The 24,215-nt window shown below is 36.2% G+C and overlaps 5 protein-coding genes across 6 annotated transcripts; 2 read left to right on the forward strand and 3 right to left on the reverse strand.

The window, feature by feature from the left end:
* Positions 1-1,195: 1,195 nt before the first annotated feature.
* Positions 1,196-3,344, forward strand: LOC147276920 (polyol transporter 5-like). The gene is made up of 3 exons (XM_086253362.1): positions 1,196-1,494; positions 1,613-1,959; positions 2,067-3,344. The coding sequence occupies exons 1-3, from the start codon at positions 1,332-1,334 to the stop codon at positions 3,207-3,209; spliced, it is 1,653 nt and encodes a 550-aa protein (XP_086109488.1). The 5' UTR covers positions 1,196-1,331; the 3' UTR covers positions 3,210-3,344.
* A 2,561-nt stretch (positions 3,345-5,905) lies between these two features.
* LEW1 (Undecaprenyl pyrophosphate synthetase family protein) lies at positions 5,906-10,327 on the reverse strand. Its single transcript, XM_086255153.1, has 8 exons — positions 9,996-10,327; positions 9,808-9,859; positions 8,341-8,611; positions 8,159-8,220; positions 7,329-7,527; positions 7,137-7,233; positions 6,511-6,593; positions 5,906-6,247 (listed from the first exon to the last, which is right to left on the reverse strand). The coding sequence occupies exons 2-8, from the start codon at positions 9,853-9,855 to the stop codon at positions 6,240-6,242; spliced, it is 768 nt and encodes a 255-aa protein (XP_086111279.1). The 5' UTR covers positions 9,856-9,859; positions 9,996-10,327; the 3' UTR covers positions 5,906-6,239.
* A 1,663-nt stretch (positions 10,328-11,990) lies between these two features.
* MED32 (mediator of RNA polymerase II transcription subunit-like protein) lies at positions 11,991-14,813 on the reverse strand. 2 transcript variants are annotated; one of them, XM_086254638.1, is made up of 3 exons: positions 14,479-14,813; positions 13,426-13,876; positions 11,991-12,518 (listed from the first exon to the last, which is right to left on the reverse strand). In XM_086254638.1, exon 2 carries the CDS (start codon positions 13,861-13,863, stop codon positions 13,426-13,428), a length of 438 nt encoding a protein of 145 aa, XP_086110764.1. In that variant the 5' UTR covers positions 13,864-13,876; positions 14,479-14,813; the 3' UTR covers positions 11,991-12,518. The 2 variants fall into 2 exon arrangements, with proteins under 2 accessions (XP_086110764.1, XP_086110762.1); XM_086254636.1 differs by having other exon boundaries at positions 13,426-13,873; positions 14,479-14,811.
* A 690-nt stretch (positions 14,814-15,503) lies between these two features.
* LOC147276923 (adenylate kinase isoenzyme 6 homolog) lies at positions 15,504-16,906 on the reverse strand. The gene is made up of 3 exons (XM_086254989.1): positions 16,759-16,906; positions 15,801-16,142; positions 15,504-15,706 (listed from the first exon to the last, which is right to left on the reverse strand). Exons 2-3 carry the CDS (start codon positions 16,130-16,132, stop codon positions 15,520-15,522), a joined length of 519 nt encoding a protein of 172 aa, XP_086111115.1. The 5' UTR covers positions 16,133-16,142; positions 16,759-16,906; the 3' UTR covers positions 15,504-15,519.
* A 2,737-nt stretch (positions 16,907-19,643) lies between these two features.
* LOC147276924 (uncharacterized) lies at positions 19,644-20,819 on the forward strand. Its single transcript, XM_086255579.1, has one exon. The coding sequence runs from the start codon at positions 19,644-19,646 to the stop codon at positions 20,817-20,819; it is 1,176 nt and encodes a 391-aa protein (XP_086111705.1).
* The last annotated feature ends 3,396 nt before the right edge of the window (positions 20,820-24,215 follow it).

Here is a 24,215-nt window from a genome sequence, read left to right on the forward strand (position 1 = left end):
ATGAGATAAGAGAGAAGAATTCTTAGGCCCAAAAAAAATGTGTTGTTGGAATATTTTTTTTAATTAATTAAAAAAGTAGATAAATGGTGTATACAGGAGAAGACCCAAAAAAAAAAAATAGATGTGGTTTTTTGGGTACTGGAGGCATACTGGAGAAGAGCAAAAAAAAAAAAAAAAGAAGCAAAAATTATTAAATGGATGTGGTTTTTTGGATACTAGAGGCGTACTAGAAAAAAAATTGAGTAATAAAAGATAAGGATAAAAGTAGAAAAGAGTTGTCAAATTATTTTTTTCTCTCATCATTATAACATCAGAAATAATTAAATACAATAAATTAACTCATGGTTAATTTTTTAAATACATGACAACATTTTAGATGGGAGGTGAGCATACACCTGAGTTAAAGGAGGTAAGCAAAACTGCTCTCCCAGATGAAGCACAAAATTAATGGTCATAATCATTTCCCTTAAATCTCATATTATTAAGATGATTTGTTTTTTCTATATCAAAAATTTGACATGTCATATTAAACTTGATACACAATCTAGCTAGCTAGTGTCATGTATAAATTTGATATGTTACATTATGGGATTATTCATTTGGTTCTATCTACACATTAAAAACATTAATTTATCTAATTAATGAGTCAAAATTAACGGTCTAGTAACACACGATCAGTATATAAATATTATATTCATTCTATTTAAATACAATTTAAATATTATAATGGTCAAAAGATTTTTCTAACACCCAAACAGAAAGGATTCGATTGGATGGGAGAATCTTCAAGTAGATTTAATAGATAATTTAATATTTGGTGAAATACATAACACCTAATGGAATCGTAAATAAGTTGTAATTAATTGATCAATATAATATGCCTCTACCTTATTGATTGATTATACATTTATACGTACCCCATAGTTTAGTAATGGAGTCGGTTGGACCCATGTAGCTACAGCTGTGATGCGTTGGACCTCCCGCAGCTAATTTAAAATGTTACTAATTAAGCCTCTACAGTGAAACAAATTTACGAACCACAGGTCCACATGAATGATGCAAGGGGTAGACTCCATAGTCCATAGTCCATAGTCCATAGTGCATAGTCCGCTGGCTGGCTGTGACAGCGACGTCAGCTTTTTTGGGTCTATTTAAACACCCCCAAGCCCACACCCAAACACTGCAAATAGCCAGAGCCAGTACTACTACTGCTACTATATACTCCTTAAGCTTCTTCTATTCCTTTAATGGCCACACAAACTTGATAATTTCTCTCTCTAAAATCACACACAGATATCTTAGCTCTCTCTCACTCTAGCTAGCTTACAAGAATGGGGAGAGCTGAAGAGAATACTACCAATGGCGCCGCCGTCATCTCCGGGCAACCCGAGAAAGTCATTGCAGACTTCGACCCACCCAAGAAGCCAAAAAGAAACAAGTTTGCTCTTGCTTGTGCTACGTTGGCCTCCATGACTTCAATCTTACTGGGTTATGGTAAGTCGTTTGCTTCTCTAATCTCTGTATATGTTCTGTTTGTTTCCACAGAAATTAACATTGGAAATTATCGAAGTTGATTTTTGGTGGGTGATCGATCGATGATTTCTATGTGCAGATATTGGTGTGATGAGTGGAGCTGTAATTTTCATTCAAGACGACCTCAAAATCAGCGACACGCAGGTGGAGGTCCTCGTCGGTATTCTCAACATCTATTGCCTCTTCGGCTCCGCCGCCGCCGGCAGAACCTCCGACTGGATCGGCCGCCGCTACACCATCGTACTCGCCGGCGCCATCTTTTTCGCCGGAGCCCTCCTCATGGGCTTCGCCACCAACTACGCCTTCCTCATGTTCGGCCGGTTCGTCGCCGGCATCGGCGTCGGCTACGCCCTCATGATCGCCCCCGTCTACACCGCCGAAGTCTCTCCGGCATCCACACGTGGCTTCCTCACATCTTTTCCTGAGGTAGGACACTCGACTCACTCGCAGCTGTTATTTAATTATAAACATTTTTAATAAAATAAAATGAAATGTATATTAAATTATTAATTGATTTGATTTGTTTGTATTAGGTGTTTATCAATGCTGGTATATTGTTGGGGTATGTGTCCAACTATGCCTTCTCGAAGCTCCGAACTGACTTGGGCTGGCGGCTCATGCTCGGCGTTGGCGCCATCCCCTCTGTTTTTCTCGCCGTCGGCGTCTTAGCCATGCCTGAGTCGCCGCGCTGGCTCGTCATGCAGGGCCGGCTCGGCGAAGCGAGGAAAGTCCTCGACAAAACCTCCGACTCCAAAGAAGAGTCTCAGCTACGCTTATCCGAAATCAAAGAAGCCGCGGGAATCCCGGGGCACTGCAACGACGACGTCGTTCAGGTCCCAAAAGGAAACCACGGCGAAGACGTGTGGAAGGAGCTCATCGTCCGCCCCTCGCCCGCCGTCCGCCACATTCTAATCGCAGCCATCGGTATCCACTTCTTCCAACAAGCCTCCGGCATAGACGCCGTCGTTTTGTACAGCCCGAGAATATTCGAAAAGGCTGGAATCACCGACAAAGACAAGAAGCTTCTCGCGACCGTGGCCGTCGGATTCGTGAAGACGATTTTCATCTTGGTGGCCACGTTTTGGCTCGACCGCGTCGGACGGCGTCCGTTGCTTTTGAGCAGCGTGGCAGGCATGATCGCCTCCCTCGCGGGGCTCGGAATCGGCCTTACGATCATCGATCACAATCAAGATAAGGTGATCTGGGCCGTTGTTTTGAGCATCACGATGGTGTTGGCCTACGTGGCGTTCTTCTCGATCGGGATGGGCCCCATCACGTGGGTCTACAGCACGGAGATCTTCCCGTTGAAGCTACGCGCCCAAGGGTGCAGTATGGGAGTGGTGGTGAACAGGGTGGTGAGTGGGGTCATCTCGATGACTTTCATTTCGCTCTACAAGGCCATCACGATTGGTGGGGCCTTCTTTCTTTTCGCGGGAATTGCTTCGGTTGGCTTTCTCTTCTTTTATACCATGCTCCCCGAAACACAGGGTAGAACCCTTGAGGACATGGAGGTCCTTTTTGGTAAATTCCACAAGTGGAGGAAGGCCAATGCCCTGCTCAAGAATAAAAAACAACAACAAGAAGAAGAAGGAGGAGGAGTTGATCATGGTGTTGTTGATGGGAACAAAAACAATGCTCAGATCCAGTTGGGAACAAAAGGGCAAAGCTTAGAATAGTGAATTCCACTTGAAGTGATGATGCTAGTATTTATATAGTAGGAGAGTACCTCTTTATCCAAAAATTACTGTGCGTGCGCCTATTATATATATAATTAGTACATACGAAAATTACTCTTCTTTATTCAAGACAAACGATGGGAAAATGTCCAACCGATAAAGAGAATGGTGAAAAAAAAAAAAAAAAACAAGTTATATATAGTACAAGGTTGATCTTCGAATTAGTTTCCCTTTTGTAGTTTGGGTTGAGGGAAAAAAAAATTATCATAATACCAATTCGCAATGAAAGTAAATCTTAGAAACGACCTATAATACCAATTCGCAATGATATTTGTTTTCGTTTTTTTGAGAAAATTTCTCAATGATAATTAATATGAACATGAATTAATTAATTGTAATCTAAACTTGTGACACTGACATCCAACAACCATACATTTATTCATCTTCTTGTATATTTTATATTTTTGTTACATTAAAAGAGATCGAACTCATTTCTTTTATATTTGTTCATGATTTGAACTAATTTAGAGGGCATTTGCACTTGCACTATTTAAGTGTGAGTAAATAGAGAACAAAAAGAGTGAAGGAAGCTACTTTTGGATTACATGTAGTAGCCTTTCCCTGTTGATAAGCCACTCGATAATTTTGGCCTTTGGGCTAGTTCATATGAAAACAGTGCACGTGGGGCAATAATAATTTTGGAGTAAATATTTAAACATTCTTAGAAAAGTGAAAAGACAAAGCTCCAATTATTGGGGAGGGAAGGTTGCGAGATATGAAGGGCACTGTGAGCTGCATTTGTTCATATTTTTGCCATATGATAGTTACTCTGATGTTGATGGTGATTCTTAACTTATTGTCTGTTTGGGTCTCTTTCTTCTTTTTCTACCTTTTTCTTTTTGTCTTTTTTTGTGACGAAGGAAAACAGATTTCATTTGTACCTCTTATAATTTGTGGTTCCTTTTTATTTCTGGGTACATGCATTGCTTCAATTTGGTTGCATACGTATAGCTAAATAAACCTCACAAATGATCACAATCCTTCATTTATTTATTTTTTTCCAACTATGTGGACTGTATTTTTTCTATTTAACTATAAATATGTTATGCAAACAATGTCTTGTGCAGACATTAAAATTGTAATCTACGATGAATTTGGAGTTTGTCCAACTTGTTTAGTTGTATTCAATTTCATCCTCGTAGAATGTTTATTTTCAAAATCTCATGTGCACATGAATGACCGATGCTCATTGATAAAGGTGAATTTACAATTACTTACGTATATATAAATAATTGTCAATCATTAATCACTGTGATTTATATAATCGAATATACTTCAATCAATGATTTACAATTGTCAAACACTCTTTCATCCTTTCAAACAGTCAAACATTATGCTATACTTGTTGAAAAGGGTACTTGTAAGTTCATCTTACTCTGGATGCAAGTCATCATAAATTGGAAATTCTAAACATGGTTTTTATTATATAACTGTCATTGAGAGGAAAGATAAGCATAATAATGCTATAACAAATTAATAACTTAAATGACAATTTGCTACAGTGATATTTCAAAGTCTGAAATTTTGATACTTATTTGTAGAAATGTCATTTATGGTTTTGTAATGCAATTAATGTCCAAAAGTTTAAGAGTGGAGAGTTACCTCTTAAGGGTCACAAAGTTCTACATGAGTGTCACGAAGCTCAAACAAGTGGGTAGACAACACTATTTAACCTGTAATATAAGTACTCATCACACAACTTGACGATATTATAATCACATTGTTGGATCGAACAAATCAAAACTAAATTTCCCAAGAAAATATGGGCAAGCAGGTGATAGATACTAGATAGGAGGCAATCAAGCACATGAAGGACACATATTTTCAGTATAATTGAACTGTGTCTGGGAATCTGACAGCATCCCCAAGTTGAGATACATTGAGATCACACATTTTCTGGGGACCCAAATGTTAATTATTACTTTATTAGCAATTGCTATTGGGTAATGGGTGAGAGTGGTGAAGTTAGGCTAGGTTGGCCATCCTTTTACATATGTCCTTCCCAAACCACTGCAACAAGAAGTGGATCTACAGGTACAGGTTGAGGCATATCACCCTCAAAGTGATAATGAAAATGATCAAAACCCTCAACTGATAAAAGAGAGTTTGAGTGGACATTGTGCTAGTTTGGTCTGGTCATGTTCATCAAGATTTGGAATTAAATTTTGTGGGGGCTTGTGGGGACTGGGGAGGTAGATGTTGGGTTTCCTGTACTGTCATTTATCATGAACATTAATTCATTTTGAGTTTGATGAAATCAGAGTAGGCAACCATGTGCTTCATATCACTAAATGTAATCTATCCATGAGTTTGGCTCAATCGTGTTACATGTTGAGAATATAAAATTTCATGTAAGAAGTTCTAAAGTTTTAAGAGGATATATAAGATTCTAAGCTCTCCACCCATTGTCAATTAGTTTTGTATTGAGTGACGTAATTTTAACAATAAGGATCTTTGTACTTATTTCAAATAACATTGACAACGATTATTTTGCATATAGAACACTAGTATAAAACATGCATTATAACTTTTCTCACTCTCTTTTCTTTAACCTCTAATGTCAACTTCTTTTCCTTCAGTTCTTTCTCTTCTTTTGTTTCTTTTGGTCAAGAATTAGAAAAATAATGAGTCCATACTAGGAAGAAAAAAAAGAGAGTAGTTATTAATGCGGAATTAGTGAAGGTTGCCTTGTAATGTAATGGAGAATTATTAATATGTATACAACTGGGTACACCTCAATCCATAATGATCAGCAAATCAACTCAGGTTACTGCTATAGAGTTAACCCATATTAAAGAGGGATTTATGCATTGGGGCATCACTGGCTAATTTATTATAAGGTAACTGATACCTTCTACATAAACAAGGCTACTGTTTACATTATAAGGGGTAAAAGGAAGATCATGAACAGGATTGGATTACTTCCATTCTTGCATCAGTTATCCAAGATGTAATCTTCCAAATGCAGTGTCATTTACCTGTTGGAACAATAAATATACACAATTTATCAAACCAACTCCTAATTTAAATAGAATTTGAGAACAATCAATAAAGTTCCTTGGATGTTATTACTTCAGAACATAACCAGTTACAAACTTTATAGAATAAATTCAAATTTCAACCAACAAACAGAGTTTTAGCACACCATTGCAAACTTGTTAAGGATCTTATCAAATCACCAATTCATTTTCAACCTATTAGAAGAGATGACAATTAAAAATCAAGAGAAAACACCACTTACCATAGTTTTGGTACACCGTGGTGAACTTGTAAATGGCTTTAATTAGGGAACCATATGTCATAGACTTTAGTTGTCCCATGTGCCTGCAACGCAAATATGAGACACAAAAGTTCAAGAAACAAAATATTCCGTAAGGGAGAAGCTTCTGTTTCACAAAAATGCCCAGCACTTTGTAATGAAGAAAAACAACCAGCAGAAGACAAAGGAGATAAGTTTCTTAGAGTCTAAAACCTCTGCTCAAAAGACACAATAAAAAACGAAGTCTAATATGCATCTGTGCCTGTATTTGCCTGAACTAGAAACAAATACTATCAAACCCAGAATTAAAAAATAGTGATATTATATGCAAACAAAGTCTGACCCTTTATTTTCATTACCATCCCAGGACCATAGCTAAAGACCTCTCCAAAAAGAAAACAAAAATAATAAAATGAACCAAGTTTATTACAGTTTATGGAAAGTTCCACTAATCATTGGTACAGGAAAGAATCCTCACATATTTTTAACTAAACTGTCTACCAAAGGAGGAAAAAAAAAAAAAACTCAAAAGAGACACTCCAGGTAAGTAGACAGAGAAGGGAAACTAAGTGACTAATTTCATCAACACATCTGTCAAGAACACTCACACAATCTCAGTATATCGAAGTCTCCATGCAGGGAAACCAAGGTGGCATCTTACTGGTCCATAAACTAATAGAAGGTCAGGGTCTGGCCCTCTGCGACCTGAAAGCACAATTGCATAAACACCCGTAAGGTCAACTTAGATTGTGAAACCAACCATAATAGTAAAGCATTGACGCATCAGTCAGTAAACAAACCAACAGCTTTTAGTGCCTCATCCATGTGAGGTTCTGTAAAGATTTTCTCTTCATGATCACCAACTAAGTTAGCCAATTTCAAATACTTCGCAAAAAGAAAGTTTGCTGCTTTTGTTACAGCTTCTTTTCCATCAGACAGCGAAGCAAATTCCAGACACATGCGGTTTTGGTCAACCAAGTTATCATCTTCATAAGCTTCCTGCACATAATGAAAGTTAGATCAAATTTTGACATTGCCATTCATGGAGTAAATGTTCACTGTCAAAGACACAGAAAACAGTGCAAGTATCACAAGCACATCACCAATAATACAGCTTTTTCTTTTGTTCTTCATCTTTTTTACTATAACAATATCATACACCAACGCATGTATAATTTTGAAGGATGGATAGCAGTTGAGTAAAGTTAAAAAAATAAAATAATAATAAGAATAGTAATAATAGAGAAACAAACAAACAAAATAGCTTATACATCAATTTATCTGACAAATGACTTGCATAAACTTAACCCTCATTCAGGCAAAATAAAAATAAAAAAATTAACCCTCATTAGCCAATTACCAATGTAGTAAGCTTTATATATGCCTCATATAAAAATATCATCTAAAAATAAAATATGGTGTTTTGTTAAAAAAAAAAAAAAAACAGTTGTGGTAGTAAAAGACAAAACAATTTGCCACAATAATGCAGTCCTGAATTCTAGATACACTTAGAATGGTAGATTGATCATGGCAGCCTGAACTGCCTCCCAGTGTGCTAGTAATTCGGTCAATTTATGGTAGTACACTATAGAACCAGAAGTAACTTTACTGTAAGGATAGAAGACAGCACCTCAAATGCTGTTGCATTTTTCAGTTTCTTCAAGATGGCTTCTTTTGATTTCTTCAACACACCTAGATATCATAAAAAGAGAAAGAATTACATAAAATCTGTATATATATGACACATTGTTACATACTAATCGTAGAAGACCGTCCACTATCAATAGCGTAACAAAGCAGTGGCACCATTACCTTCCGCATCGTAGAGGCACACACGCTTCACACCAATAGTTTCTAGCCACTGCAGAAGCTCAATAACTTTTGAAGTTTCGTAAGCATCTTCACTTTCTACCACAATTGCAAGGTACCGGAGATTGCCTAAATTAAGGGCTTTATAGCTCTTAAGTACTCCCCCAGAAATGAGATAGCTTTCAAGCACACAAGCTAACCCCAACAGAAAGTACCATATGCTGACAAAAAGATGTAGAATATGCCATAGGAGCAGAAGCCCAAGATTACCAATCTGCACCAGCCTCAACCCAGGATCGACATTAAATTAAGATAAAATTAAATGGCATATGAAATGAATGCACATCAATCAGCCATATCCATCCAACATACATGATTTTTCTAAGATTGCTATAAATGGCTCAGTGATAGCACAATTCATTACCCTCTCAAAAGCACAAAGTTTTTTTTTTTTTTTTTTTTTTTTTCAGTTTCATAATTCCTTATAAGTTTATTAACTTAATTAAAATTCATTAACATTACAATTACATGAACAGAGAAACAAAATAACTGCACCAAATCATCAAAGAAGCTCTCTTTATTACTCCTTTCCTCTCTTGTCAAGTTATTTGATGGAGGTAGAAAACACACTCAAGGACTCCTACTTTCCTGATGTCAATTTTAAAGAACAACCTCATAAAAATGTTCAGACTAAATTTAAATATATGTTGTATTACTTTATTTATTTATTTTTTTATAAGAAACATACTTTTATTTAAAAACAAAACAAAACAGTACAACATACAAAGCAGTGGACAAGATGTCCACTAACCTACAAAGTTTTAGGAAAGAACTCCCTAATACACAGCTGTGAATGTTGTTTTACTTTATTAAGCCATATGAAGATAGTTCAACTGTGTAGAAGACAATACAAAAGAGACCCTATTTTTATATGGATAAAAGAATATACTGATTTAAAAAAATAAATTATAGAGCTATCAGTAAGTTTTCAGAAAATAAGCTCATATCTAAACTGTCATCAACATTTTTTATAATCACACTGATCTTTTGCAGTAACCCCTATTTTTTATTTAAGGCCACTTTTAAGGTTAGATTGTGGTTCCAAACTTTGTTGAAATATATAGATCAACTTCTTTTTCATGAGCTGCAAACATCTAGAAACAAGCCTCAACCTCCAACCAGGAAACACCATATGAACGAAATAACACTATCATGCAACAAATCCACAACTATAATGATATATGCTTTCTTACACTTAACTTTTCCTTCCGGATTCAGATACAAAATAGACAAATAAAGTACTTAGTATATAGCACTAAAATTTTTAAGGGTAAAATTTGTTAGCACTTTGTGTTTATATAAGAAAATTTTTAATCTGGTGGAAAATTAAAGAGCATTGGATATGTATTAGTCCAAAACAAAAGATACCCAATAAGCAAATATTACTGAGAAAGAAACTTATGCACTTACTTGAGCAGCATAAGAGGATGCCCTCTGCATTTCATTCCTATAATCCATCAGTCTACAAGAATTAAAAAAAAAAAAAAAAAAAAAAAAAAAAAAAAAGAAGATCAAAGTGAAAACCCAATAACCCAAATAGCAAAAGGGCAGCAATAGAATGATGAAAAGGCAAAAAAGAAATGAACTTTGATAGATACCAGAATACTTGAGTGAGAGAAGAGCAGCAAAGCCAAACCCACCAACTCTTTCAGACTGCTTTGTCGAAACTGATTAAGCTTCATGCCATTTATGAAGGGGTGAAGTGAACCACTAAGTGTGTGACTGCGAGGCTTGGGCAACAATTTGTGGTAGCTGGGAGCCTGGGAGTGATGTAAATGTGACGTCTTGTCCTTTTTGACACTTGTACTTGAATTTCTGGTTGATGCAATTGGGTTCACGAAAATCACTGCCTTTTTTCTGTCCAGGTTAATTGTGCTGCTGAGAATTTGAGAAGAAGGGAAGTGGGAACAACAAAAAATAAAATAAAAAGATTAAATCATATAATAAGTAGCCGTCTGAGAGGAGAAAGAGACTGAGGGAGATTTATTCTTTCAAAAAGAGAGTATGTGGAAACTGCAAAGGCGGAGAGAGATTCAATTTAAAACGATGTCGTTTAAGGCTAACTAGAAAAATGAAAATGGAATCCACGCTCTATTTGATATTTTTTGTTTTTATTTTCTCTGGAAACTTGTTGTTTTAGACTTTTGTATAAATTTTAAATATTAAACCTTAAACCCAAATTTTTTTTAATTTTTTAAAATTTTAAAATGTTCGGTATATAATCTTCTGATACATTGAAGGACCTATTCTAAGTCTATAACCAATTACTCTACCCACCATTCTTTTTTAACCAATTACTCTACCCACCATTCTATATTTTTATTTCATGAAAAGGAGTAATAGTCTCATTATCTTTCTATTTCATAAAAATTACTAAATTAGTAATAGCCTCATGATCTTTTACTCACAAGCAATGGTATAAAAGCATAAGATAGCCACAAAAATATTACCTTATTTCTTCGGTAAAGGAAAATGTTATCTTATTTTGTGTATTTATTACTTATACCTACTTAAATTATTTATTTGCAAATTATGGTATTTCAATTTAGGTAACAAATTTTTAGTTGTCATTTCAGTTTAGATATCAACTTTCGGTTTGAATTTGTGATCTAATCCAAAAGATTTTGATCCATGTTAGTACCTAAACTACAAAAGAATTAGTCCCTTAAAGGTTTGCTGAAAATTATTGTAAATGGTATATACCGTATATTATCCTAATTTTTGAATTTATCTATAAGGAAAATAAATGAATTTTTTTAATAATAAAGTTGCGTCCATGAATTTGGAACTTATGTTCTACTCCGAAAAAAAGAAAATGGGTGTCATCCACTATACCAAAAAGTCATTGACGAAAATAAATTTGATTAATAATTTTAGTTAATTTTTTTAAATGAAAAGAATCTACACCTAAGATCTCTTCCCTCACCAATCTCATACCGCTTGAGTTCAGACTGATAGGCTGTACCATTTGTAGGTTTGCTTGTAAGTCATCTTTTCCGTGAAAACTTGGATACAAACTTATCATGATAAAAGTCGATATACGTTGATAATTTGACAGATAAGCCATCATGATCACTTGACTACATATTTAAAAAGTCGCATTTTTTATCCATATATCTACACTAAACTGGATATATAATAGGTTATGGATGCTATTTTTACTTATTTTGATTCATAAGACAATCATGTTTTAGATCTTCCTTTTCAATTTTTTTTTTTTTCACATACCATAAAATCGATTCCTCTTGTTGAAAAAACCTCCGAGTAGTATAAATGAAATAACTATCTTACTATAGTAGAAACACAGAAGCATCAAAAGACAATGAGAAACTGGCAAACAATCTTTCACAAAATGTAGGCTCCATTGGAGATGCATCTAACAAATTCATACATGAGACCAAGAAAATCATAGTACTGCATGCATTTTCAACAACTTCTGGATATGAGGATCTAGAGCCTTTTGCAACAAGAATGGTACCAACTTAGAAGTTAGAAACTTAGAACCCACAAAAGGTTTTATGAGGTCATATATATGAAAAGTTTCCGGTGAAAGTTTTTATGTCAAAGGATTGAGCTGAGGTAAGCTCACTAACGAAAACAATGAAAACCTGCTCATATATTCATAATGAATTTACTCTCTCTTTAATCCTTAGGCTCACCTGGTATACATGGGTTTGCCCTAAATGGATAGGGACCATAAGGGACTGCTCATCATTTTAGAAGATGATGAGCTTACTTGTCAGCATTACTACATACATAATACATTAGAAATGAATAAATGAAAAACAGGGATGAATTACAAAAATAAAGCATAAATTTGACTCTCGAAAAAAACCTGCTCATCTTGGCTCTTGCCCAGCTGTTACAACTCTCCCAGAAATACTCAACTGTGGAGCCCTCTATGACTATAACCTTATCAACTGAATGGAAAACAGAGAAACCTGGATCTGGGACGCTTGTAAGATTGCATTGTATGCATTCCATATCACCCAAACACAGCAGTACAATCTCAAATATTTACAATCTTTGAATTACAGATCCCTGACGCTCCACAAACAGCATCTTACATTCCTCTCCTTGCTTTAATATATCACATCTCCTTTACTTGCATAAATGAAAATCTGAAAATCAAAAGGAACACTAAGCCTTCTCTTGCATGGTATTACTAAACCAACACACAAGTGCATGTGCATGGGGTCATAAATATAATAGCAGGAAAAGATATCTGCCAGGTTAAACCACTTAATAGGAGGGAACAATATCATAGAAAAATTTGTTACAAGATAGGCCTTTGTATTTGGTTTTGACTGACTTTTGGCGGTACAATGAAGTCCTCAATAATTTATATATGTATATATGAGAAAGAAAAGGGATTGACAGAAACATTAAAAAATACAAGAGATTTGAAAAGATTAAGTTCATGAATATAAAAAAACACAAATATGTGAAAGATTTTCATATTTCAATCGTAAAATGACACCCAGCACTTAACTTTGATGAAAGAAATAATAAGGGCAAATATACAACAGATGTAATTTACAATAGAGTCATCACTCTTCAGGTTGTCTAAACAAAGAAATAGACCATCATAGCAGCCACCAAAACATTAAAAGTGTGGCATCTAGATTGGAGACTCTAATGATGCTTAGTGATTGTTTGCATGTTACACATCTACAGAAAAGAAACGAGAACACGAGAATTTAGGTAAGCTCAATGTGTAACTGGTCTTCCACAGAAACATCCAAGTGGCATAGCTTTTTTTTTTTTTTTGGCTAACAAGAGGCATAGCTTTAAAACACCAATTCTTGTCTTTTTTCTTTCTTTATTTCCCACCTTTGTATATAAGTAATAAGTTCACTACAGATGCCAAAGGGAATAACACCCAAGTACACAAGAGTAAGGAAACCACAACCCCTTAAGACATGTTCAAAATCATTTGGAAGGGATGGCAGATGTTTTCTTAGGGAAAATTCATTAAATAAATTTTTTTCTCTCTTTCTCAATACAGGGTTAGAATCACCTTCATACCTATTGAGTTGAATCTTCAGAGAATCTAGCATCAAAAGGAGGAGATTGGTGAGAATGAGCTGAACCAGCAGCTGTTCCAGAACCATGTTGAAGTTCTATGACAAGCCATCGAACAGCTTTACTCATCTGTTCCAACCGAACTGCACTGATGGGTGGAAGACCAGTTGTTCCAGTTTGCCCAGACTTTCCTGCCACCGAGCCAGTTGCCTCATCCACCAGGCACTCCGAGCCAATCCTTTGCTTCACAGACTCCACAAACTCCTCCGCTTGATCACAAGTGACCCTAAAAAGTTCCCACTTCTGCTTAAAATTTTCAAGAGCAGTATCCGTGGCTGATGTCTTCTCAGCGCCAGAAGTTTCCTTGGCTTCGAGCACGTTAGCTGCTGCAACAACGAACTCTTGGTATGCACTGTTTAGAGAATCCACAATGCTGTCCATTTTTCCGCTCCTGCTGGCCAATGAATATGCAAAAGTGTTAGGAAACTATAATTGGAACAACTGAAGCAAACAAGGTAAAAAAAATACCCTAGCTTAAACCTATATAGGAAAACATATTCCTCAACCGATTAGGAAAACAATAAACCTTAGCTAACTAGGAAAACGAAAACTGGGCTCTAAATCCAACTAGGAAACAAAAATAAGCAAGTTACTACAACAAATACTAAATCTTGGAAAGCCTAGGGTAGATGCTCCTGCATCACCTACACACACACACACACACACAAAAAGCTTTAAACCTAAAACTTTTTTGTATATGAACATGAAAATTCCTATTAAATCACAAGTCTATGATACTTTAAACTTGGGTATACTACATTACATACAAAATGCAATCCTAGAAGAGAATTCCAAGAATTAACATACTTCTCTGCCCAACAATTAAATTACTTCTCTACCCAACAATTAACATACTTTTTTGTCCACCTCCTTCTGAATCACATGCCCAAATTAATTTTAAGAAAGAATGTTAAAAACATTATGAAATCATTTTCATGTAAGAAATTTTCACAATGAAAAGCCTAGAACATGGATGAAGAAGGGAAAGAAAAAAACCTCCAAGCTCGGGTTGACCCAAAAACTTCTCTCCAAGTACTTCTATGCCGCCCAAATGACCTCCAGCACCATGGGTTGCTGCCGAAATCTCCTATCAGAGCAGCACTAGCTGTTTTTTCAATCTTCAGCAAGAGAAGAGAGTCACGCGATACAGAGGAGGATTGGGGGCTAGGCTGGGGGATGGGCCTTGTATTTGGGTGGGCTATTGGTTTGTTGGCTACGTAATATAAATGATGCTTCTATTCATACCCATTAGGTCATTACTCCCAAATTCTTCTTACATTCCCCAATTAATATTTTAAGATAATAATTCATAAGTCCACTTTTGACTTTTCATTGTATACCTTCTAACTTGTTTTCTGTTAAGTAAGTCCACTCGTAATTAATTATTTTTTTAATTATTTTTTACCGTCCGTTAGACCGTCACTAATAATCAAATGTATGGTCCACTGATACAGTTGTTAAGTAGTCTAATTAGAAAAAATATATAATTATTCACAATACACTCAAATTCGAATCCTTTTCTCTCCAACTAAAAAAAAAATTGCATGATGCATTAACTAACAGTAACAATCTATTTAGCAACAATTGTGGTTTGTCATAAATACTAACAAATGTTCAAAATTTTTCCGACAACTATTCGAACGCTTTCCTTGAGGGTTCGAACACTCGACGAGAGAACTTATAAGTGGACTGGCTTAACACATTTATTTAGTGCAACTCCTTATTTATCACTCTATTTTCAAATTTAGCTTTAAAAAAAAAGAGCTCAACATTTTTTCCCAAAAATTTCACATGACCCCAAGTTCAAATGAAAAGAATCAAACAAAATTAAAATGAAAAAACAAATAACATAAGAAAAGAAAATATTAATGTACATACACCAGCCCACCCCCTCCCCGATAACCTCCTTCACTCCCACCCCCTTACGACCTTACCTCTCCGGCCCTGGCCGACATCCCCTACCTCCCCAACCCCCCCCCCCCCCCCCCCCCCCCCCCTCTCTCTCTCGGCTGACCCAACAACCAACCAAGAGGCAAACTAAGCTTGTGGTTGCCACCTCCTGACCCAATTTGTCAATGTATCAAGATTTGTCGAAATGTCTTGAATGCTATCACTCTTTAAAGGCAGCACAATATCCTCCGGGTAGCTCTCTTTTGCCTCCTCAAGCAGAGTTTGAAATATTTCACATTCAATATTGTTGGAAAGCTTCGATCCCGAATACCCTCTGTCACATCCAAAAACCCAAAAGCCATAAACATATGGTTTTCTACTTTCAAGGAAGTAAAATGGAAGAGAAGCAGTGTGAAATAGAGGACTACCTTCGAGTCAGTCGATCATACAATACAGTGTTGTCAGTCTGAAGCACAACCACAAGATCAAACCATCTCTCAGGAAAGAAATCGCAGCCGTGGTAGTCCACTATGTTGCCTCCTTCTTCCATTGTATCCTCAAGCTCATCGCACACCAGGTCTTCGTTGATGACGTAACAGTCAAGCTCGTTGTCCCAGCCGTCGTGGAGGTTCTTTGCCTTCACCAAATCACCAACGTTGATGTGGTGAAGCTGCGTTGCTTCTGCTAAGGCGGACGACATCGTTGTCTTCCCTGTTCCTGGCGTGCCCGTCACCAATATGTTTGGCCTCTTCCTCGCCATGATCTTTGGTCTGCTTCAGCAAAAGGAAGCTAAATTAAAAAGTTCAACAGTTGGAATATTCTAAAACTGCAAATCCTCTCACATACTTTATATTTGGCATGCTGAACAAACAACACAATGTGCACAAAAAATAGCTTTAATCTTAATTTAAAAAGAAAATATATAAAATCAGAAGTCTATGTTACATTGTTACTTTAAACTTGCGTATACATTACATACATTTGAATATCGAAGTCCACTAGATACAGAAATTAGAGTCAAAAGGAAAACATTCTACAAGATGAAATGGTAAACCTCAGTATACATAACATATATGCAATTTTACACAAAATAAAAGATTACCCAATTGAGCACCCAATTGAGCAAAGGCTTTTATACATGACTGATTTGCAGTAAACTGTAGAAAGTTTGTTGGCTCCATTTTAACTCTAATTTTTATTTAATAAGATTTCACATTCATGCAAAGTATTAAAATTGAATAAAGTAATAATTATTACCCGATGAGTATATAATACAATCATAATTTACAATAATAGCATACAGATGAAAGTAAGGAATTCAAAGAAAAAGAGAATTAAGCAAAGAAGTTAAACCCTAAACTATGAAATTGAAAGAACAAAAATTACCTGGTTCCAGAGAGAGAGAAAGAGAGCCGATTGAAGAAGAAAAATGGCGAATTGGAGCTTAGGGTTTCACAGTTGAAGAAGAAGAAGATTAGAATTTAGAACTTGATGAAAATTATAGAAGAAGAAATTCAGCAGAGGAAGAGCACGAGTGAGCTGCAGCCGCTGAGGTAGTAAGGTGGGGTAATGGACTAATGGGAAGTGTGAAGAAGTGGGCTTAGCTGGGCTGGGCTATTGGGCTTTTGAGTTTAAGCCCAATCATGCCCAGTAATAGGGTTAGTTCTACTACCAACCAAAAAAAAAAAAATTATTCTCTACATCTAGATCAAAATTTTTAAATTTAGCCTTTTACTCTATATAACAATATAACCTTTGAAAATATTAATTATTTAAGAGCAAAAAAAGATTAACTATTTCATATCTGTTAACTTAAAATAAATTTAATTTTCTTAAAAATCAACTAACTTGTGGTCTAGTGATATTTCTATTCACAATATTTAAGAAGTTCCAAAGTGTGATTTCCTCTTTTTCAGATAAAATTATACAAATACAAAAGAGTCGTGAAGGCGTTTAAGGCGTTTCCTAATGAGTTTCTTGGAGCTTATAAATAAGCCTTTAGCGTTTAGACTTTATTGTACCAATTTATATATTTTTTATTTTGTTTGAGGGAGGTAGAGTCAAATTAACTTGGAACCTCTTTCAACGTTTGAAAGAGAAATATCATTAGACTAATAGCTTAAAGTGAATCTTTGAGAGTAATATATTTGAGGTAAGTGAAATTCTCTATTGTTCTTCTACTTTTTGTTTGTTATTATTTTCTCGGTATATTATTATTTTTTTTTTGGTATTTGATTTCTTTGTCTTTATTATTTTTCTCATATTCAAGAGTTTGCGATATTGAACTATAAAATTAGTGTCTTAAAATTTCTAACAATTCTCGCAATTATGTATGATGGTTGAAGTCACAAGAAATTTCTAAAAATTTCTAACAATTCTTGCAATTATTGGGTGATTTTCTTTGGTGATTCTGGAATAGGTTTTAAAACTGTTTGTCCTCATTTCTCTCGTTCCTTCATTAATTATTGCAGTCTTGTTTTTCTTTCTTGTTAATTTTATTAAATTTACATAAAATACCATTCCAATTTGTTAAATAAATGGCATGGATACTTCATTATGATTAGTTATAGTGTGACTATATATACAAAGAGATCTCAATTTAGGAGTCTGCCTAGGGTAACTTGCATTATGCAGTCCTAATCCAGTTAAGTGGTATATGCGCGCATTGACTATTGACAAGTTCTCTACATGGTGAATGAGTTAATTTGGTCACTTTCAAGTCTTCAACTAGTAATTAATTTTTTACTTCTTTGAATGTGGATCGGAGCTCCTTACATGCATATCATATTGGGTTCAATTTGCAAGGTTAATATATTTATTAGTCTTAAGATCATATATCTCGAAGAAATTCAAGCATAATTAATAAAAAAGTTCAATGAATGTAATATTTTAATTTTCATGCTCAAAATAGATAAGTTATTAAATACAAGAGACAATCTCTAAGCAGTATTTGAAAATCATTGTTTCATACATGATAACTTGTTCTTATTCAAAGGGGATGCATGTTTCAAATACTGTTGTAATTAATGCTCATGAACTACAAAGATTCATAGGATTTGAAAGAACAATTAGAACTCAACTATGGGTCGTCACTAAAACCAACGAAAATTTAGTTGTTTGTCTACAATACAAATGCCATTACCTAATTTTAGACAAACTTTGGAATTCCTCTAGACCTTAGGTCATAAATTAAAGCTAAAATTTTATATTTTTACTTTAAAAATAGATTCCTTTATACTTGTTTTTATTTGCTTCAATTATATATATTATTTTTGGGTAGAGTTCAATATATTATAGTTATTTATTACAAATTCAAAGATTTACATTCAACCTCATACACATTCAAAAGTTGTGTTATGAATCCACTGTTTTTTGCTCACACATCATTAGATTTTAATACACTATTAAGAGTTTAAGACTAAAAGTTGAGTAAAAATATAGGATCCAAAATCCGGAGAGATGATTTATTTGTTGTGCTTTATTTTTATATTTCAAATTGGGTTTACGTTTGATTTCATACACATCTAAAAATACACCGCATACTAGGATTAAAAAGTCTAGTAAAGACAAAACACATAAAAACTCAGTGGAGGACGCGAATCCGAAAGGATGATATAATTAAAGTTTAATTAATTAGCTAGTGCAGAAAAAATCAGTGTTCTACTTGTAAGATAACTCTTCCACATGACAGCTAGCTGTATAGCTACCAGTACATATATTAACCACTGCATGCCTCTGCATAATCTCTCAAGACTCTGCATACCAGAAAAACAAAAAGACTCGCATATATATATATATATATATACATTTTGTATCTATATATAATTTAGTTTGACACATGCATAAATATGATAGGACTGAAATGGGTTATTGGGTAGGTTCAAATAGACATGCATGCATGTGAGTGGCCTTAAGAAGATCGAGTACCACTAGGCATCAACTTCTCATTGCTCAGTGCCACGCGGGAAAGCCTCCCAGTGCGAACAGGAGAAGAAAAAATATTTAGAGTAAGAAAGAATTTGAATAGTCTTAATTTTATTTTAATTTAATTTCTTTCAAAATTTAAATTAATAGATAATTTCTAACCCAATCCCAATTCCTAGCTCCTATAAATTCTGTTTTAATTCGATCAAATCCCTTATCTCTATATTTGATCGCCCTGTCTTCGTTCAAACCCACTTTACAATTAGTACGTTTCAATTTTTACATTGTTTTCTTAATTTCTTTCAAGTTCTTCTTCTCTCTGAGAAACCCTAATTTTTGTTTTCCCAATGAATAAGGAGGAGAAGATGAAGAACAACAACAACAATGTCAACAAAGACCAAGAAATCAACAAGAAGAGAAAGAAGAACAACAACAACAACAATCAAGACTGCAACCTGGTACTCACACCACCAACAAGATTCCCCTCCGACTTCGGAGATAATGAAAAATTAAACGACAGTCTCGCCCTCTCTCTCAATTCACACTATCAGTCTTGGTCTCGTCGAGTGCCGCCGCCACAGGAGGTGGCAGTAGATCCTCCGCTACCGCTATCACCACCGCCACAAGAAGCACCACCACTGCCACCGCAACAACAGCTCTTCATGAAACCGCCGCAAGAAGCACCGCCACTACCGCTGTCACCACCGCCGCTGCCACCGCAACAACAGCTCTTCATGAGGCTGCCGCAAGAAGCACCGCCGCTGCCACCGCAACAGTTGTTCATGAGGCCGCCGCAAGAAGCACCGCCGCTACCGCATCCGCAGCCGCGGCCCACGTCACAACCGCTCTTCATGCAGTCGCTGCTGGCCCACAACCCATCGCCCCTCCCTCTCCAACTCTCGTCCTCACATCCTCTCAACATGCAAACGCAGGCAGCCGCGGCGGGGGAGTTGCCAACCTCACCCCCGCCCTCGACTGCATACCGCCCTCCACGCGCCCGGAGAAACCCTACTCAGGCTCCGCGCGGGGGGAAGAGCGACACAGTCCCAGCGCCTTTTCCATGGGCCACAACGCGCCGGGCGACTGTGCACTCCCTCGACTACCTGCTGTCGAGGGAGATGTACACCATCACCGGGGACGTGCAGTGCAAGCGGTGCGAGAAGCACTACGAGATGGAGTTGGATCTGAAGGAGAAGTTCATGGAGGTGGGGAGGTTCATTGCGGAGAACAAGAGCGCGATGCACGACCGGGCACCGGGCGTGTGGATGAACCCAGCGCTGCCGGCCTGCAAGTACTGCGAGCAGGAGAACATGGTGAAGCCGGTGATAGCGGAGAAGAAGAAGAGCATAAACTGGCTGTTTCTGCTGCTGGGTCAGATGCTCGGATGCTGCACGCTCGAGCAGTTGAAGTACTTCTGTAAGCACACCAAGAACCATCGAACCGGAGCCAAGGATCGAGTTCTCTATCTCACCTATCTGGCTCTCTGTAAACAACTTGACCCAAAGGGACCTTTTGAAAGATGAGAACGATAGTCCAACTGTTCAACACTGTCACAGACAGTCTGTGTTGAAAGACAGAAACAGAAGACAAGAGTTGAATTCTCGATACAAGTGTAGAGTGACTACGTACTCTATCACTGAATCTATCAACTATTTTTGTTTTGATTAATTAGGTTGGCTTAATCAGTTGGAAAATTGTACTATATATATATATATATATTAGACTTAGTGTGTGGATTGCATATTTCTTAATTAGTTCTCAATTTTTGCTTTTTGATCTTTTTCAAGGTTGTTATGAATCTATGATCGATCTTGTCTGGTAGACTGGTACTCTATATATGCAAATTACTACAGTTCAGTTTATTTCAAATCATGTTTGTTTGGATTGTGGAGGAGGGATCGAATTGAGGAAATTAGGTCTTCAATCTTAATTCTTATGTCAATGCTAGAAGGATACTATATAAAGTTAATTTCAATTATTCTTTTTATTTATTTAAGCATCAGAAACATGAGTGAAAGAAAATGACAATTACCGCGAGAACGTTTATGACCCATATGGTTTGATTTTATCATGTACTCATATATATCGATCAGTCAATTTAATTTCTGCTCGAATCTTGGTTAATTTGTTTAACATTTCACGGTCTGTGTTTTTTATTTAAAATGCAGGAAGTTAATTTTTTTGATACATATTCTCTTTTGATGATTTGTGATTGGCATGCATGCATTATAAGCTCAGTGAAATTAATCGTTGTTTTTATTCTATTATAGAACAGGAGGTATAGATAGACATATCTGGTTTACACATATAAAGCCTTATATATCCACCTTAATTGCATAATCAATATGTGTGCGAGAATATGTTAGTTGCATCATCGATCATATATTAATACAGAGTTTGATCTTGATGGTAGCTTGATCTTGATGTGTAGTTTAATTAAACAAATTAAGATTCAATGTTTTGAACCCTATTAAAGTTTGGTTCATATGATATGAGAGTGATCCTCTCCAATAATCTTTAAGAATTAAGGAATATGAAGGAATTTGATGGTAGTGAAATTATTAGTGTTTAACTGTTTAGAAATCGATAATGAAAGATAATGTTGAAGTAATTATATTTTATTACCTTATAGTGATTAGTTGACCACTTTTTTGTTTTGAAAATTATCATCGATCAGTTCCAATATTAATTTGATAAGATATATATATATCGTCAATTAATGTGGTCAAATATGTGATTCTAGCATTACTTGGTAGGTAGTTACAAGTTTAGGGCTTGAAAATTCTATTGAATACTCTAACTGTTAAAGAACATGAATCCCTACATACGAGGTCCAAATTCAAATTATGTTGAAAACTCTCGATCAACACACAATTTCGAATCATGTTTGAAAACTCTTAATACACAAATTCTTTAATGGTGTGTTTGGATGGAGGAAAAAAACTCGGAATTTAAACAAAACTCAGTATTTAAGAAATTACATGCTCTAATTTCCTTGTTTGGGTCAATAAATACAGAATTTTGTAAATTCTAGGTGGAAAAAAACTTGGGATTTGAAGGCTGTAAATTCTAACTTTAATGGTGCGTTTGGATGAAGTAGTTTGAAATTGCTAAGGAATTCACAAATGACGGAATTTAAAACGATGTGATTTAAAATTCTAGAATATGTAGATTCTCTTGTTTGGATAACATGTAAACATAGTAGAGTTTAAATACGGAATTTATGGTAGTTTTAATTTTTGATGCATCAATTCAAAAGAGTGATGGTGATGATGGCAATAATAAAAATAATGTTTATGGTAAGTTGACCATATTGGTAGGGGTGATGGCCCACAAGCGGTGGGAGAAATGGTGGTGGCTAAAATTGGGGTGTCGGGGGTAGCGGTGGTGGTGGTGGTGGTGTCGGCAATGGCGGTGATGGTGGTGGCGGTGGTGGCGGTGGTGGCGGTGGTGACGGTGACGGTGACGGTGGTGGTGGTGGTGGTGGTGGTGGTGGTGACGGTGACGGTGACGGTGACGGTGATGGTGATGGTGATGGTGGTAGTGGCGGCGACGGTGGTGCGCGGTCTCGGTGTTGGTGGTGGTGGTGGCGGCAGCGGCAGAGGGGTGGTGGCGGGGGTGGTGGTGTTAGTGGTGGTGACGTTGGCGGTAGTGGTGGTAGTGTCGACATGGTCAACACGACTTATTTTTCTTTTGTAAAAATTGGAATTTTGAAAATGACACCAATTTAGGTGGAATTTAAAGTCGGAAATTACAGCCTTCAAATCCCAAGTTTTTTTCCACCTAGAATTTACAAAATTCTGTATTTATTGACCCAAACAAGGAAATTAGAGCATGTAATTTCTTAAATACTGAGTTTTGTTTAAATTTCGAGTTTTTTTCCTCCATCCAAACACACCATAAATTCCACATAAATTGGTGTCATTTTCAAAATTCTAATTTTTACAAAAGAAAAATAAGTCGTGTCGACCATGTCGACACTACCACCACTGTCGCCAACGTCACCACTACTAACACCACCACCCTCGCCACCCCCGCCACCATCCCCGCTGCCGTTGCCGCCACCACCACCACCACCACCAACAACACCAAGACCACCACCACCACCATCACCATCACCGTCACCACTACCACCACCACCACCATCACCATCACCATCAACGTCACCGCCGCCACCACCATCACCGCCATTTCCAACACCACCACCACCACCCGTCAACACCCCAATTTTAACCACCATCATTTCTCCCACCGCTTGTGGGCCATCACCCCTACCAATATGGTCAACTCACCATAAACATCATTTTTATTATTGCCACCATCACCATCACTTTTTTGAATTGATGCATCAAAAATTAAAACTACCATAAATTCCATATTTAAACTCCATTATGTTTACATGTTATCCAAATAAGAGAATTTACATATTCTAGAATTTTAAATCACATCGTTTTAAATTTCGTCATTTGTGAATTCCTTAGTAATTTCAAACTACTTCATCCAAACGCACCATAATGGAATTTGTTATCTAAGCAAATGCTATATATATATATATATCATGATATTGATCCAACAAATTAATGCTTATACGTACAGAACATGGGCCATAGTTTGAATCCCCTCCCTCTTTGCTTATATGGAACACGCACGGCTCTAATTGATAATCTCTCTGATTTTACACTCAAATTTCAATCTTAATTGTCACATGATTTTTCCTTGACTTTTGATATTAGATTGCCACATCCTTATATCAAATATACAATGTCACAAAAATAGTCCCCTCCTTTACAAACAAGGACGAATCCCCCCCCCCTCCTCCCCAACATTTATATACACGGTGATATATTGTATTTCCATATATCAATCATACATATATAGATACTATGATCCTAACCTAATGTGCGTGAGGGAAAAAAAAA

The sequence above is a fragment of the Dryas octopetala genome, chromosome 8, assembly GCF_963921425.1.
Source record: "Dryas octopetala chromosome 8, drDryOcto1.1, whole genome shotgun sequence".
Lineage (NCBI taxonomy): Eukaryota > Viridiplantae > Streptophyta > Magnoliopsida > Rosales > Rosaceae > Dryas > Dryas octopetala.

Bases quoted from the DNA above. Each gene is read 5' to 3' on its own strand.
- LOC147276920 (XM_086253362.1), top strand. From the start codon at position 1,332: ATGGGGAGAGCTGAAGAGAATACTACCAATGGCGCCGCCGTCATCTCC. The intron at 1,495-1,612 runs GTAAGTCGTTTG...TTCTATGTGCAG, and splicing joins TTCAATCTTACTGGGTTATG to ATATTGGTGTGATGAGTGGA. The intron at 1,960-2,066 runs GTAGGACACTCG...TGTTTGTATTAG, and splicing joins TCCTCACATCTTTTCCTGAG to GTGTTTATCAATGCTGGTAT.
- LEW1 (XM_086255153.1), bottom strand. From the start codon at position 9,855: ATGGATTATAGGAATGAAATGCAGAGGGCATCCTCTTATGCTGCTCAA. The intron at 7,234-7,328 runs GTTTGTTTACTG...TTGTGCTTTCAG, and splicing joins TGAGGCACTAAAAGCTGTTG to GTCGCAGAGGGCCAGACCCT. The intron at 6,594-7,136 runs GTGAGTGTTCTT...TTTGCGTTGCAG, and splicing joins CTTCGATATACTGAGATTGT to GCACATGGGACAACTAAAGT.
- MED32 (XM_086254638.1), bottom strand. From the start codon at position 13,863: ATGGACAGCATTGTGGATTCTCTAAACAGTGCATACCAAGAGTTCGTT.
- LOC147276923 (XM_086254989.1), bottom strand. From the start codon at position 16,132: ATGGCGAGGAAGAGGCCAAACATATTGGTGACGGGCACGCCAGGAACA. The intron at 15,707-15,800 runs GTAGTCCTCTAT...TGGATGTGACAG, and splicing joins TATGATCGACTGACTCGAAG to AGGGTATTCGGGATCGAAGC.
- LOC147276924 (XM_086255579.1), top strand. From the start codon at position 19,644: ATGAATAAGGAGGAGAAGATGAAGAACAACAACAACAATGTCAACAAA.